The 16,793-nt window shown below is 49.8% G+C and overlaps 1 protein-coding gene and 1 long non-coding RNA gene across 2 annotated transcripts; one reads left to right on the top strand and one right to left on the bottom strand.

Annotated features, from left to right (window-relative positions):
• Positions 1 to 7,402: 7,402 nt before the first annotated feature.
• On the bottom strand, positions 7,403 to 9,280 carry LOC109786453 (pentatricopeptide repeat-containing protein At4g18840). The gene has a single exon (XM_040386782.2). It carries the CDS (start codon positions 9,231 to 9,233, stop codon positions 7,668 to 7,670), a length of 1,566 nt encoding a protein of 521 aa, XP_040242716.1. The 5' UTR covers positions 9,234 to 9,280; the 3' UTR covers positions 7,403 to 7,667.
• A 279-nt stretch (positions 9,281 to 9,559) lies between these two features.
• On the top strand, positions 9,560 to 12,357 carry LOC120962794 (uncharacterized). Its single transcript, XR_005753761.1, has 2 exons — positions 9,560 to 11,204; positions 11,822 to 12,357. It is a non-coding gene; the product is annotated as an uncharacterized lncRNA (long non-coding RNA).
• Positions 12,358 to 16,793: the final 4,436 nt, after the last annotated feature.

Genomic DNA, 16,793 nt, shown 5'->3' with positions numbered 1-16,793 from the left:
ACTCGGCTAGTCGCGGCAATGTAGAGGAGCATGGGCTCCTTCTCAGTCGGCGCCGCCAGGATAGGTGGAGTGGTCAGCATCTTCTTTAACTCATGGAAGGCTTGGTCTGCTTGGTCGTTCCACTCGAAGTGGGTGGATTTCTTCATGAGTCGGTACAGGGGAAGAGCCTTCTCTCCTAGCCGGCTGATGAAGCGGTTTAGGGAGGCCAGGCACCCGGTGAACTTCTGAACGTCTCGCAACTTGGTGGGAATCTCCATTCTCTCAATGGCCTTGATCTTCACAGGGTTGCACTCAATGCCGCGTTCGGAGACCAAAAAGCCTAGAAGCTGGCCGGCTGGTACTCCAAACACGCATTTCTCGGGGTTGAGCTTGATCTGGAATCGGCGCAAGTTGGCAAATGTTTTTTGAGGTCTTCCAGCAGGGTGCCGCGCTTCTCCATCTTCACCACGATATCGTCTACGTAGACGTGGGCATTTCTGCCGAGTTGCTTGAGGAGGCATTTCTGCATGCAACACTGAAAAGTGGCACCGGCGTTTCTCAAGCCGAATGTCATAGTCAGGTAGCAGAAAGCTCCGAATGGTGTGATGAAGGCGGTCTTCAGGCGGTCGGCTGGGTCCAAATTGATCTGGTGGTATCCCGAGTATGCATCCAAGAAACTCAACAGCTCGCATTCGACTGTGGAGTCTATCACTTGATCAATCCGTGGTAGGGCAAACGGATCTTTGGGGCAGGCTTTGTTGAGGCTAGTGTAATCTATACACATATGCCATTTGTTGTTCTTCTTCAATACTAAGACCGGGTTGGCAAGCCACTCTGGGAAAAACACTTTCATAATGAAGCCGGCGGCCAGGAGCCGGGCTATCTCTTCTCCTACGATTCTTCTTTTCTCCTCCGACAGACGGCGGAGAGGCTGCTTGACTGGTTTCGCGTCCGCTCGGACGTGTAGCTTGTGCTCGGCGAAATCCTTCGGAACACCCGGCATGTCCTTTGGGGACCATGCAAAGATGTCTCGATTCTCACGGAGGAAGTCGACGAGCTCGCCTTCCTATTTACTGTCCAGGTTTGCACCAATGACAGCAAACCTCTCCGGGTTCTCCGGGTCCAGTGGTATCTTCTTCGTCTCCTTGGCCGGCTGGAAGGAGCCCTGAGCATCATATTCCTTGGGGTTGGGGGACAGGGCCGGCTGCTTGCCGGCCATGGCCACAACTCGCTCTAGCATCTTCTTCTCTTCTGCAACACGAGGGACTCAGCCAGTCGGCTGCTGGCTGCAGCGCACTCGATGGACTTCTTGTAGTCGCCGGCTACAGTGATGATCCCCTTTGAACTCGGCATCTTCATTTTGAGGTAGGCGTAGTGGGGCACGGCCATGAACTTGGCCAGGGCAGGTCGGCCAAGCAGGGCGTGGTAAGGACTCTCTAGGTCCACTACTTCAAACCAGATCGCTTCTCGGCGAAAGTGATCCTTGTCTCTGAAGAGAACATCCATATTGATCTTGCCGATTGGGGAGCAGGACAGGCCGGGTATGATGCCATGGAACACGGTTCGGCTTGGCATGAGCTGCTTCGACTTGAGGTTCAACTTCTCCATGGTGTCGCGGTATAGTATGTTGATACTGCTTCCGCCATCAATCAGCACGCGGGAGAATCGGGCAGCTCGCCTCTCCGTCGCGAGGGTGACGTCCAAGACTAATGCGTAGGAGCCGGAAGACGGCATCACCTCTGTGTGATCGGCCCGGCTCCAGCTGATAGGCCTTTCAGACCAATGCATGAACTCGGGGTTGCTGGAGGCGACTGCGTTGACCTCTTAGTGCTGTCGGTGCCGGCTGCGCTTGTCTTCAACCTGGCTCGTGAAGACCACGTAGGCGGCGTGCTCATCTGGGAACTCATCCTGAATGGCTCCGACTGCTGGTCGAGCAGCCGGCTGCTGGGGGGCTGGAGGCGGCGGACCGGGAGGCGGAGGCGGCACCAGCCCCTCGCCCTTGGAGATCCGTGTGAGCCAGTGGCACTTCCGGGTCATGTGGTTGGACGGCTTCGCGCCGCTGTGGAACTTGCAGGGGGCATCGAGAGTCTGCTCGTAGGAGAAGGCCGGCTGCCAAGCCGCCCTGCCGCCCTTCTTCTTGGGAGCAGGCCGCTCTTCGGGCTGCTCGTCTTCGATAGTGGCCACCTGCCGACTGATGGAAGGCGGCATAGGGGCCTTGCGCTTGTGGTCGTTCTGGTAGGGGCGTCGGTTGGAGTCGCCAGCCGGCGTCTTGGGAGCCGGAGCGAGCACCTTTCCAGAGGCGTCCACTCGGAGCTCGGTCTTCATCGAGGAGTCGGCCGTGGCGTACTTGTCTGCTATGACCAGCAGCTCGTCGAGGGTAGTCGGCTCGTCGTAGAGGAGTCGGTGCTTGAGGAGTTGCGGAGCTCAGCCCACCGCGTGAGGTAGCCGCGAGTCGATTCACTGGGCCCTTGGACGCACAAGGAGAGCTGGCGGGGCTTGGGAGGCCGCTTGTACGTGCTGGTGAAGTTGCGGACGAAGACTTTCGTGAAGTCCAGCCAGCTGTTGACGCTGTAGGGCTTGAGGCTGTTCAGCCAGGTGCGTGCCGTGCCTTGAAGCATGAGAGGAACGTACTTCACGGCTACGCGCCTGTTGCCGTTCGCTATGCTGACAGCGGTAGAGTAGTCGATCAGCCAATCTTCCGGCTTCACGGAGCCGTTGTACTTGGGCGTGTCTCTAGGGAGCGAGAACCCTTTGGGGAAGGGCTCGTCGCGGATGCGGGGGCCAAAGCAAGGCGGGCCGACATCGTCTTCTTCTTCTAGCGCCAGGGATCGTGCTAGGCGGTCGATCCGGTGGCGGGCGTCGTTCTCGCCGACTCCTTCGCGGTGGCCTAGTCGGCCACCGAGAGTCGGATGCATGACAGGCGGCGGGGTGGGATATCTCTCCCCACGAGGCGGGGGAGGAGGCGGATTGCCTTGGCGCTCCGCCGCTCGGGGGCGGCCTTCTACGTCGCGCTCAATGGTGATTCGAGTCCCGCTGCGGCTAGCAGCCGGCTCCTTGTCTTTCCTCGCGCGGGCGCTGCTCGCAGTCGACGACCGGGATGTCGTGGCGTGTTCTCGGCGTGGGGGAGGACTCTCAGCGCGGGCGCCGGCTTCATGTCGTTCTGCGGCCGCGTCGATCAGCTGCTGGATGCGCCTTGTCATGTAGGGGAGCTCATCAGCCCCCAGCCCGTCCAGCTCTTCTGCGGTCACCTGAGCGGCTCGCAGATTCTCGAGCGGCGTGGCGTAGACTGGGCGGTCTGCCCCCAGCATGCTGGCGATGGCCGCACCGCGCTTCTTGACGAGGCCGGCTCGGTTCGGCCCGCCATGAGGCGGCGTACCAAAGGCGGCGCGGTCGACTTCGCGCCGGTGAGCCTCAGTGAGGCGTCTCATGGAGGCTATCTTCTGGCCCTCCGCGATGAGGGCGAGGCGGCGTGCCTCCAGAGTCTCGGCGTCGGCGTCGGCCGGGATGGGGACGGACAAGTCGTGCAGCGCCGCTTGTAGGGCGTCGTGGGCGTTTTCGCCTGAGTCGGCGCCGTGGCTGATGACCAGCACCTCAATGACAGCGCTGCTGCCACTGTCGGCTCGAGGGAGAGGGTCGTCGAAGATCACCACGTCGGTGGGGAAGGCGTCAAGCGATGCCGTGTCGGAGTCGACAATCATCGGGTCGGTGGAGCCGACCGACTCCAAGTCCACAGCAAGCTCGCTGGAGACGTGGAGCTGGTCGAGGAGGCTGACGAGGCGGCTCTCGGGGTAGTCTGTGCCCGCGTCGGACGCGGGCTCGTCGGAGATGCGAGTCTCGCCAAGAAGGTCGGCGAGGCAACTCGCCACATAGGCGTCGTCGACGCCTTGCTGCGCGTCAGGGCAAGCGCCATCGGGCGTAGCGGGCTGGCTACGCTCGCGGGGGAGGAAAAGGGTTCCCGTCCAGAACAGGTCTCCGGACGACGGTGCACCTGGCCCCACGGTGGGCGCCAAATGTCGGGTGGTAGGTGCGACATATGCCAATGGGTGGCTTATCATTGTGGGAGCCAGTAAGACATCGCCGGTGCCTGGAAACGGGATAAGGCGAAGACATGCACGCCGGCGGATCTTACCCAGGTTCGGGGCTCTCCGTGGAGATAACACCCCTAGTCCTGCTCTGCGGGGTCTCCGCATGATCACTAGATCAATACAAGTAGCTACAAGTGCTCCTTGAGCTGTTTGGCTAGGGGAAGAAGAAGGGCAAGGCTGGCTCTCCTTTTCTCTCTATGTGGTGTGTGAAACTCTATGAGATCAACCCTTTGCATGGGTGTCCCGGGGGGTTTATATAGGCCTACCCCCAGGGGTACAATGGTAATCCGGCTGAGCGCGGGTCCCAGCCGTCAGTGTCTGTGCTCGCCGGCTTCTCCGCCGGTCATTGGGGCCTGCCGACTGGTGGGTCCCGCCGGCTGCCGGCCTCTTGGCCGATAGGCCGGCCCCACCGCTTGGGGGCCTTGTCGGCGGCTGGTTACTGTCGCCTCGCCTCTGATGACGAGGGCTTTGTCGAGGTAAGCGTGGCTACAGTGCCGCCGTCTTGCGGGCTCTCACTGTAGCCTCATCTCGTCTTGTCTCCTTAATGAGGCACATGTTTCGAGGGAGGGAGGTCCTCGGCCGACTAGGGGAGGCCGGGCCGCCTTCGAGCGTCTCTCTGGCTAAAGGGGCGCGCCGCCTGCGGGCGGTACTGGTGCCTGTCGTGGGTGACATCGAGGTCAACATGGCTACAGTGCCGCGCCGGACGGGAGATGGCTGGCCCGTGCGGCGCCCTGTGGCCATGCCTGTTTCGGGATTCGGGGGTAGTGGGCTGTACTGCGGCCACGCCCCGTCTTATCACCGTTATGTGGATGCAGTCTTGGTGGGTGCAGTCTTGGCCGGCTTCTGAGAGTCGGCTCTCTTCATGGCCGGCTTCTGGGAGTCGGCCATCTCGTAGCTTTTCTTGGGAAGGTTTCTGAGGCTGGGTCGCCTTCTGGTAGTCGGCCCTGGGGATAGCCGGCCGGAGGAAGGCGGCCCCATGCTCTGGATACTTGAAGGCTCGAATGGCCTGATAATTTTTTGAAGAGCGAGGGGGAGTCGGTTAGGCTACCCGTGGCCATTTACTCCGACAATTTTGGTTGGCGGTTTGTTCTAGTTCTAGACTACTCCCTCCATCCGCGAATATGTGTCAATCTATCTTTTATTCTAAATTAAAGTTTTAAAATTTTGACCAATTTTATAGAAAAAAAAATAGCATGTATGATATCAAATTGATATATTGTGAAAGTACATTGCAAAACGAAACTGGCAATACTAATTTAGTATCATAAATGTTGTTATTTTTTCCTATGAAGTTGGTCAAAATTTTAAAACTTTGGCTTAAGACAAAAGCTAGATGTATACTTATTCGCGGACGGAGGGAGTAGGTATTTTTTTTCTAGATGCGAAGAGTCAAGAATAGCTACCCTTTTTTGGCTGATCCAGTTTATAAGAAAACCGGATCGAGAACCTAAACAAGTTAACATGTTCATAAGGGAAACCAAGCAAAAAACTACTCACTGCGTCCCGTAATATAAAAGCATTTTCGACACTATAGTTTTTGACACTAATATAGTGTCAAAAACATTTTTATAAAATAAGACGGAGAGAGTATATAGATAACAAAGATAAGGAAAGAAAAAATTAACGCCGAGAAGAACACAACGACCAACACCATGAGCGATACAAGTAGATATGAAGTGTCGACTAGAGGTTATAATACCAGACTTTGCAAATAGCCTGACGAACCGCAGTTTAACTTGTAGTAGCACAAGTCAAGAGTACTAAGACGTAGACGCACTCGCTGCCGTGTTGTTTCCTTCCTAGGGTGGATTTATGTGCTGATTGTTTATTAGTTTGTTGTCTTTTTGTTTTCGTGGTTTTGATGAGGTGGCCATGGTGCGAGATCCATCAAAACCATAGACATGGTTGTCAGGCTGCAAGAGGGACTGCTCGTGGGTCTCCCACCTCAGCCCACTACATCTCCCAGTACAGCTTGGTGGGTGTGAGCGAACAACCCGCCAAAGCATAGTCAGGTTAAGTGGGTTTAAGTGGGTACGCAAGTAGAATCCCACCAGAGAATAGAGTCTCTTGTTATCCTTGCAGATCGATGTTGGTTTGGTGACGATCAAAAACTAAGAACGCGAGACTGAAACCGCAAATCTGTGACAGGTGCCTCTCCCGCAGCTTACCTCGGGCCTGCGCTTGACGGGGCTGCGGCCGGCGCCGGCGCCCACGCCGAGCTCCCTCTCAAGAGACTCGAGCGCGTCCACCCCTGCATCAACCTCCGCCGCGGGGCCGCTGCCCGCCCGCCGGACCTCCTTGACAGACAGCGCCACGACGGCGCCGCTGCGCCCCATCTGCAGCAGCGACCGCAGCTCTGTCTTCTCCGGCGTCACCAGCTCGGAGGTAGCCGACTCCCTGGCCGCCACCGTCTTCTTCATCTTCTCCGGCGTCGTGAACTGGTCGGCCGACTCGGTGACCGCGGCCACCGAGTTCTTCACCTTCCACGGCAACCCTGTGCATGAAATCGTCCTGGCCTTCTTGGATGGTGTGGCGGCGTCCATCGCGAGGAGGAGGGAGAGAAGGGCGAAGTTGCAGAGGGAGGTCAGAGGTGGGTGACGACATGCAAAACTAAATCCATTGTGGGCGCCATGGGCTGCGTGCGTCATGAGGTCCCCAGAAACATCAAGCACTTCGCCGTACTTGAGGCCGGTCAATTTGCCGGGCCTCCCTGGTCGATTAGCGCTCCGGCGAAGTACCAGATGTGTGATCATGGTAGAGAACTGTTGGGGACGGCAAAGCGGGTTTGGCGAGGTCCCAATGGATTAAATGGGATAGCCCATTTAAATTTTGTGATGTCCCATGGGAATCCACTAAACAGTTTAAGTGGGATGGGCTAAGTTAGTCCCACTATTATCCACTCCCACCTGCAGCCTGACATGGTTGGATGAAGAGCACATGCTTTCGCACCCGGACAAAAGTTGCCACCGGCTTCAACTTCAACACAGCAAGTTCAAAACCGCAACAAATATTATGGATTAGAGGGAGCGGTAGCGTATCCTGCAATGCTGCACATCTCATCGGTGCTCACATCAGATGTGTAAAGACTGAACAAGGGTAGGTAGACGTGGACAGAAAACCATATCATTTGTGACATCTTGTTTCACTGACGTGAGGCTATAAAAATGGAATGCTGTAACATCTAGCATGGCCTTCACCTTCACTCACAAGAATCAAGCGGAATATTTGCGAACTCGATTAAGTAGCTCCAGCAAAGGAAAATAAACTTTTCGAGGTCTCCAGTGCTCCATCTTAAAACAGGCCATTTTCAGCATAATAACAAGGTCCTCTCAGCTTAATAACAGAATAAACAAACTCAGGATGGTCTAAGTTGACGATTCTCTTCGTTCTTCACTTGGAAGCTTAGAAGCGGCAACACACAGCCTACAAAATCACATCAAGCTCCAATTGAAGATATGCACATTATCACAATATTCAGAAATAGTACCATGTAATGTAACAAAGGAGGAATGCTAAGCTGCCTATTGAAGCTGCGGCCTGGCTGTACTCAGATTGACGAATCAGACTTCTGGAACTGAAGTAGGTCATTCTTCGCTCTAAATATTAGCTCGTAACATCAACTTGACTGTGTGCGGCGTGCTTCCAAACACCGTGTTCGGTTATCCTCGTTCTCAGATGCTCAACGTCGTCCCATCTCCTTGCTTCTGCATAAACATTGGATATCGTGATGACATCCCCATCATCGGCGGGCATCAGCTCATGCAATTTGTGGAAAGCCTTTTTAGCAAGGTCCATTTGCCCATGCACTCGGCATGCAGCCAAAACCATCTTCCAGAGCACAGAGTTTGCCTTGACGGGCATATCATCCATCATTTGATATGCTTCTGCAACTTTACCGTAACGGCAGAGCATGTCTATCATGCACCCGTAATGCTTAACATCTGGCACAATTTTGTAGTCGGCAGCCATGCTGCTAAAATATGATCTCCCCTCGTCCACTAGGCCACCATGGCTGCAGGCAATCAAGACACCGAGAAATGTGACATGATCAGGCTCAACTTTCATCGAATCAAAGAGCTTCAGAGCCTTGTGTGAGTAGCCATGAACCGACAACCCAACAATCATTGCATTCCAGCAAGTAATGTCCCTGGTTGACATGCTTTCAAAGACTTGCGTGGCGAGGTCCAATCTGCCACATTTCGCGTACATATCAACGAGCACGTTACCAACATAACCATCAGCTGCAATGCCCTTGCTATCCAGGTAACTGTGGACACCCTTCCCAAGCTCCACCTCGCCAATCTCTGCACATGCCCCAAGAACAGACACAAGTGTTAGCTCGGTCGGCTCGATGCCATTGTCCTGCATCTCTTGGAAGATCTCCAATGCTTTCTTGTACCTCCTGAGCTTCACATAGCCACCGATCAAGGAGTTCCATGACACAAGGTCCCTATCAGGCATCTCACTGAAGACACGCGATGCCTCCTCCATGTCACCAGCCCTCGCATTCCGCACGATCTCGGCGTTCCACCATGAAATGTTCCTATCAGGCGTTTCCTGAGACAATCGCTCTGCACCATGCGAATCACCCGCCACATCGTGCGCACCCACTAGGGCGTTCCAGGAAACGGCGTTCCTAACAGGCATTTCGTCGAACACCCTACTCGCCTCCCTGAGACGGCCGAGCTTGCCATACATGGACACGAGCGCGTTCTGCACGTAGCGATCCGCACCGCATCCCAGCTTTAGGACGCGGCAATGCAGCTCCAGCCCCTTGAAGGCGAAGGCCTCAGAGGACGCGCTGGCTCCAGAGCGCAGCTTGAAAGCGCGGGCGCAGGATTTGAGGAGGGCGGGGAAGGTGGGGAGCGGAGTGGGGAGGGAGAAGGAGGAGACGTGGTTGAAGATGACGAGCGAGAAGTGCGGAACGGAGGAGGAGGAGAATGCGGCGATGACCGGGCAGAAGAGGGACGGGGAGAGAACACGCCGAGGGGCCGAGAGTAGGAGGGCGAGGGACGACGGGGAAGCAGGGAGTCGGGAGAGGACGGCGCGGAGGAAGGCCGGGTGGTGGAGGAGGCCATGCTTGGTGAGGAGCGCGTGGAGCTGGTGGCCTGCGGCGGCGCTCCGAGGAGGGAGGCGACGCGCGGCGCCGGCCGGCGTGTTTGAGCCCATGAAGCCAGGTCCACCACCCTCTCCACGCGCTGGGGACTAGTAGCTGACAGATGGGCCCAGAAGTTCGTCCGGGTGCATGTCAGCTTTTATATCTCCATCTCCACTACTATTAAACAATAGCATTCCGTAATTTGGCCCACAACACCGCATCAACCGATCAGCACCGCACGATTAGTCTCATAGATCTAAATCTAACAACCATCATTGATTTAATACTTTTACGGTGTAGACGTAGCAATTTTAAATGACTGACCGTACTCCACCAGCGGAGAAATATTCTAACTACCAGTCCCACGTCCCCGCAATCACGCAATTCTGGTCGCTAACGAAAAAACTGAACGGGCAAATAATTCCTAATCCCACGTCTCTCACAAACACAACAACAACGGCGGTGGCGGCGGCGATTTGGATCTGGGCGGCGGCGACTGAGCAAAACCACCCGTGAGGTCAAGGTACATCTACCTCCATTCACCCCTCCCCCTCTCTGCCTGCCTTCCTCACTCTCTTCCCCAGCGGGGTCGCCGTGAGTCCGTGACCGTGGACCGGCGGGGAATTGGGGAACTCTGGTGATGGGGAACAGGAAGCACCGGTGCTGTGCTGGAAAACGCATGTGCCGGGGACAGGGAGACCTCCGGTGGTGGGGAATGGAGTGAGCTATGGCAAGCGTGCGCCATCTGGATGGGCGATCTAGATGGGTACTAGAAGCGCCGTCACACTAACACCAAGACGATGGTGTCGTCACGCTGAGTCACCGACGACATACTCCGTGTGGACGCCTCATCCTGGTCTGGCTCCGCCATGGACGCCGCATCCTGATCTGAGGCCGCTGAGGCAGTAGACCAATGTCATCGCCCCGTCTTGCAACCGCCACCGCATCCTGGGCTTACTCCATGCGGATTCCACATCATGGACTAACGCCGCTGCGTCGCCTGTCCTGGTGAGGTAATATAATCTTATGTGAAATACTACAGGAATCGCAACCACATGTACATGCATGTTAACATCTCGATTCAACCCATGATATTGTCATCATTTTTTTCTTTTCGAATGCAACTTTTAGCCCTGCATAAATGGCTATTAGGAGAGCACGATGCCAGCAGCACAATATAACTGAGTGTGTAAAGTTGTTTCTTCAAAACATAGCTGCAATGTGATTGGAAAGAACCAGGTTTATACAGTGAGGGGCGGGGGATCCTGAATGGATGCATATATTTCCTCAAAAAGGTAACTAGGCTCCCAAGTGCAGAATGACGCATATGGTTATTGTCTGTGTTAGTCTCTCTGCTGAATCACCTTCATAGCAGCAAGTACACCAGAATTTTTTATCTCTTTGCATCAGAATTGTTTCTTTGGTGCAGGGTTTCTACTGTTATTGTAAAATCTTAAAGAAACATCCATTCATGGTCCAGAGAGTAATAAGTTCCCTTGTTCAAATATAGAAGTGATGTATTTGCAAGCTTTCATGCAAAACGGTTATTTAATCTCGAACAGCTGCAACTATCCTGATCTCACAATGATTATGGAAATTCAGTTGTTGTAGCAGAGTATTCATCTAATACTCATCTGTATATATCTTCTTAAATCTAATAAGTGAATGGATGATCATGAAGTGATCTTGAACTATCAAGATATGAAATCATTTCTTGGTCTACTCCGACACGTGATTATGTGGAGCTTGTGAAGGAAACAGAAAAACCAGGAAGCTTGGCGATCGTCTATTGGCGACAACATGGTATACATCTAATTTTACAAGGAGCTTGTGATTATTTATGGTCATATAGTGCTAATATTTTACTAGTTTCATCTTGCATGTTTGTGCCATCATTACTTTATTATTTTTCGCATGAAATGGCTAATATGACTTAAGTTAGATCCAGCTAAAACACATCCAATTTTGAAGCTGAGTAAAATAGAGATGAAGAAGGTGTCACTTACCTATCATTCATCAAGTGGTGCTCAGATGGTAACTTGGTAAGTTACACTCCATATAGTGCAAACATTCTGTACTTTTCCTCCAACACATCTGAATCACATAAGTGACCAAAGTCATGTCCTTCTATTTTTACCCTTCTCATGCTCATAGAGCATGGAGGAGGGGTTGCTGGCTTTGGTAGCTTGGTTTTATTCCGGTGGGCACAAATTTACAATGGGAACTAGGCGCAACAATGTTAAGCAAATTAGAAAAACAAGTATCCTTCTGTGAACTATATAATAATTTTGAGAGCTTGTATTCATTTCAGTTTTGAGAGTCCAATTTTTGCTATTGTGGATATTCCGAGTTCCAATTGGCAACAACTTCTTGTATCATTATTACTATGCAAATTTGGATCCTGTAATTTGCATTCCTAATCTTTTTAATTAGCGTTTTTAGTGATGAACATTTTAAGGGCGTCAGTGTTGATATGTGCCATAAAACCCACAAGATTCTTTTAGGCTCTTTTGTTAATGATGTATGCTCCTCTTTTGTACTTCCGATGGTTATGGCAGGAAGTCTTAGTATTGCACATCTCAAGCCTCTGCCAAATATTGTAATCATTTTTATTTTTGGAGTTGTAGATGATTAGATTTTCTTTTAATTTATGTTATAGCATACACATCGTGGGAAGCTAACACTGACAAGAAGTCAGAAGCCTCAAGTTCCTGAAGTTCATGGCAAAAAAAAAGAACCTACTAGACTTAATGAGCGCAGACAATGGAATTCTTGAGATTTTTTGTGCCATTCAAAAAGATGTGGCTTTAGGACAATATGCAGTAGCCTTGGAGCTTGTACATTGGCATGAGACCTCATTAGTTACAGGGGATTCAATGACGCACAGCCTTGCAGCTTTGTACATTGGCATGAGACCTCATAAGTTACATGGAATCAGTGACCCACATTCAAGATCAGAGTTTTTTTTAGGGAATGATCAGAGAGTGAGGATGAGGAAACATGCTTTTGTTAGAGTTGTTCAGGATGATGGGGGATTCTTCTTAAAACTATCTGCTCCTACTAATAGACATTGCTCCTGTCAAGTTTGCAAAAAAATAATATTTTTGTTTGCAATGGAATATGAGTGTATTTTCTTTAGGATGCAATACAAAAATACTTGTTTTCCGTGATGTAATACATGGATATACTTGATTCCATTGTGTGTGCGTACTTAAGGATTTCGTGAATGGAATATTGTACTCCTTTTGGCGATGAAACGAAATATTGCACTTTTATAATCAAATTCCTTCACATAAATATAATTTTATCTGATGTATAACATGATTACGGCCCATTCGTGCTATTAGATTTTGGGATGACCAATCATTTCACATGATTATAATTTTAAGTGATGCATGAGATGACCAAGCATTTCACATGATTATAATTTATCTGATGCATGAGATGATTACGGCTCATTTGTGCTATTAGATTTTTGGATGACCAAGAATTTATTACAACGATTAGATGTTTGTCTATGCATTGCAATTTGCAACTTGAGAGGTTCAAAAATCTTACTGAAATATCGTCTCTGCAACTATTTGGTTAAATCTTGCATCTCGAAATTTATATATGATATTATTTTGCTGGTTCATAAGTCTAACTAGATGAATGAGAATTTTTTCTTTCTATTGTGTTATCGTGCGTTGCACGTGCAAGCTTACTAGTCTGATGAAGCTTACCGGGAGTAGGACTCCTCCTTTTCTTTGTTGGAGTAGGAGAGGGAAGGAAGGGAGAGAGGAGGAGAAGGAAAAAGGGGGGCGTCGCCCCCCTCCTTGTCCAATTCGGACAAGAGGGGGAGGGGGCGCGCGGCTGCCCTGGCCGCCCCTCCTCTTTTCCCACCAAGGCCCATGAGGCCCAATTAACTCCCCGGGGGTTCCAGTAACCCCCCGGTACTCCGGTAAATGTTCGAAACTTCCCGGAACCCTTCCGGTGTCCAAACATAGTCATCCAATATATCGATCTTTACGTCTCGACCATTTCGAGACTCCTCGTCATGTCTGTGATCATATCCGGGACTCCGAACTACCTTCGGTACATCAAAACACAAAAACTCATATACCGATCGTCACCAAACTTTAAGCGTGCGGACCCTACGGGTTCGAGAACTATGTAGACATGACCGAGACACGTCTCCGGTCAATAACCAATAGCGGAACCTGGATGCTCATATTGGCTCCCACATATTGTACGAAGATCTTTATCGGTCAAACCGCATAACAACATACGTTGTTCCCTTTGTCATCGGTATGTTACTTGCCCGAGATTCGATCGTCGGTATCTCAATACCTGGTTCAATCTCGTTACCGGCAAGTCTCTTTACTTGTTCCGTAATGCATCATCCCGCAACTAACTCATTAGTCACATTGCTTGCAAGGCTTATAGTGATGTGGATTACCGAGAGGGCCCAGAGATACCTCCCCGACAATCGGAGTGACAAATCCTAATCTCGAAATACGCCAACTCAACAAGTACCTTCGGAGACACCTGTAGAGCACCTTTATAATCACCCAGTTACGTTGTGACGTTTGGTAGCACACAAAGTGTTCCTCCGGTAAACGGGAGTTGCATAATCTCATAGTCATAGGAACATGTATAAGTCATGAAGAAAGCAATAGCAACATACTAAACGATCAAGTGCTAAGCTAACGGAATGGGTCAAGTCAATCACATCATTCTCCTAATGATGTGATCCCGTTAATCAAATGACAACTCATGTCCATGGCTAGGAAACTCAACCATCTTCGATTAACGAGCTAGTCAAGTAGAGGCATACTAGTGACACTATGTTTGTCTATGTATTCACACATGTATTATGTTTCTGGTTAATACAATTCTAGCATGAATAATAAACATTTATCATGATATGAGGAAATAAATAATAACTTTATTATTGCCTCTAGGGCATATTTCCTTCAGTCTCCCACTTGCACTAGAGTCAATAATCTAGATTACACAGTAATGATTCTAACACCCATGGAGTTTTGGTGCTGATCATGTTTTGCTCGTGGAAGAGGCTTAGTCAACAGGTCTGCAACATTCAGATATGTATGTATCTTGCAAATCTCTATGTCCCCCACCTGGACTTGGTCCCGGATGGAATTGAAGCATCTCTTGATGTGCTTGGTTCTCTTGTGAAATCTGGATTCCTTTGCCAAGGCAATTGCACCAGTATTGTCACAAAAGATTTTCATTGGACCCGATGCACTAGGTATGACACCTAGACCGGGTATGAACTCCTTCATCCATACTCCTTCATTTGCTGCTTCCGAAGTAGCTATGTACTCCGCTTCACACGTAGATCCCGCCACGACGCTTTGTTTAGAACTGCACCAACCGACAGCTCCACTGTTCAATGTAAACACGTATCCGATTTACGATTTAGAATCGTCCGGATCAGTGTCAAAGCTTGCATCGACGTAACCATTTACGACTAGCTCTTTGTCACCTCCATAAACGAGAAACATATCCTTAGTCCTTTTCAGGTATTTCAGGATGTTCTTGACCGCTGTCCAGTGATCCACTCCTGGATTACTTTGGTACCTCCCTGCTAGGCTAATAGCAAGACACACATCAGGTCTGGTACACAGCATTGCATACATGATAGAGCCTATGTCTGAACCATAGGGAACATCTTACATTTTATCTCTATCTTCTACAGTGGTCGGGCATTGAGTCTGACTCAACTTCACACCTTGTAACACAGGCAAGAACCCTTTCTTTGCTTGATCCATTTTGAACTTCTTCAAAACTTTGTCAAAGTATGTGCTTTGTGAAAGTCCTATCAAGCGTCTTGATCTATCTCTATAGATCTTGATGCCTAATATGTAAGCAACTTCACCGAGGTCTTTCATTGAAAAACTCTTATTCAAGTATCCTTTTATGCTATCCAGAAATTCTATATCATTTCCAATCAGCAATATGTCATCCACATATAATATCAGAAATGCTACAGAGCTCCCACTCACTTTCTTGTAAATACAGGCTTCTCCAAAAGTCTGTATAAAACCATATGCTTTGATCACACTATCAAAACGTTTATTCCAACTCTGAGAGGCTTGCACCAGTCCATAAATGGATCGCTGGAGCTTGCACACTTTGTTAGCTCCCTTTGGATCGACAAAACCTTCTGGTTGCATCATATACAACTCTTCTTCCAGAAATCCATTCAGGAATGCGGTTTTGACACCCATTTGCCAAATTTCATAATCATAAAATGCGGCAATTGCTAACATGATTCGGACGGACTTAAGCATCGCTACGGGTGAGAAAGTCTCATCGTAGTCAATCCCTTGAACTTGTCGAAAACCTTTCACAACAAGTCGAGCTTTATAGACAGTAACATTACCATCAGCGTCAGTCTTCTTCTTGAAGATCCATTTATTCTCAATGGCTTGCCGATCATCGGGCAAGTCAACCAAAGTCCATACTTTGTTCTCATACATGGATCCCATCTCAGATTTCATGGCCTCAAGCCATTTTGCGGAATCTAGGCTCACCATTGCTTCTTCATAGTTCGTAGGTTCTCCTTGGTCAAGTAACATGACCTCCAGAATAGGATTACTGTACCACTCTGGTGCAGATCTTACTCTAGTTGACCTACGAGGTTCAGTAGTAACTTGTTCTGAAGTTTCATGATCAATATCATTCGCTTCCTCACTAATTGGTGTAGGTGTCACAGGAACCGGTTTCTGTGATGAATTACTTTCCAATAAGGGAGCAGGTACAGTTACCTCATCAAGTTCTACTTTCCTCCCATTCACTTCTTTCGAGAGAAACTCCTTCTCTAGAAAGGATCCATTTTTAGCAACGAATGTCTTGCCTTCGGATCTGTGATAGAAGGTGTACCCAACAGTTTCCTTTGGGTATCCTATGAAGACACATTTCTCCGATTTAGGTTCGAGCTTATCAGGTTGAAGTTTTTTCACATAAGCATCGCAGCCCCAAACTTTAAGAAACGACAACTTTGGTTTTTTGCCAAACCACATTTCATAAGGCGTCGTCTCAATGGATTTTGATGGTGCCCTATTTAACGTGAATGCAGTCGTCTCTAAAGCATAACCCCAAAACGATAGCGGTAAATCAGTAAGAGACATCATAGATCGCACCATATCTAGTAAACTACGATTACGACGTTCGGACACACCATTACGTTGTGGTGTTCCGAGTGGCGTGAGTTGCGAAACTATTCCGCATTGTTTCAAATGTAGACCAAACTCGTAACTCAAATATTCTCCTCCACGATCAGATCGTAGAAACTTTATTTTCTTGTTATGATGATTTTCCACTTCACTCTGAAATTCTTTGAACTTTTCAAATGTTTCAGACTTATGTTAAGTAGATATACCCATATCTGCTCAAATCATCTGTGAAGGTGAGAAAATAACGATACCCGCCGCGAGCCTCAATATTCATCGTACCACATACATCAGTATGTATGATCTCCAACAAATCTGTTGCTCGCTCCATTGTTCCGGAGAACGGCGTCTTAGTCATCTTGCCCATAAGGCATGGTTCGCAAGTACCAAGTGATTCATAATCAAGTGATTCCAAAAGTCCATCAGTATGGAGTTTCTTCATGCGCTTTACAC

The sequence above is a fragment of the Aegilops tauschii genome, chromosome 4 (assembly GCF_002575655.3).
Source record: "Aegilops tauschii subsp. strangulata cultivar AL8/78 chromosome 4, Aet v6.0, whole genome shotgun sequence".
Lineage (NCBI taxonomy): Eukaryota > Viridiplantae > Streptophyta > Magnoliopsida > Poales > Poaceae > Aegilops > Aegilops tauschii.
The sequence above is the reverse complement of the archived record's forward strand: the minus strand, read 5'-3'. Positions and strand labels throughout refer to the sequence as shown.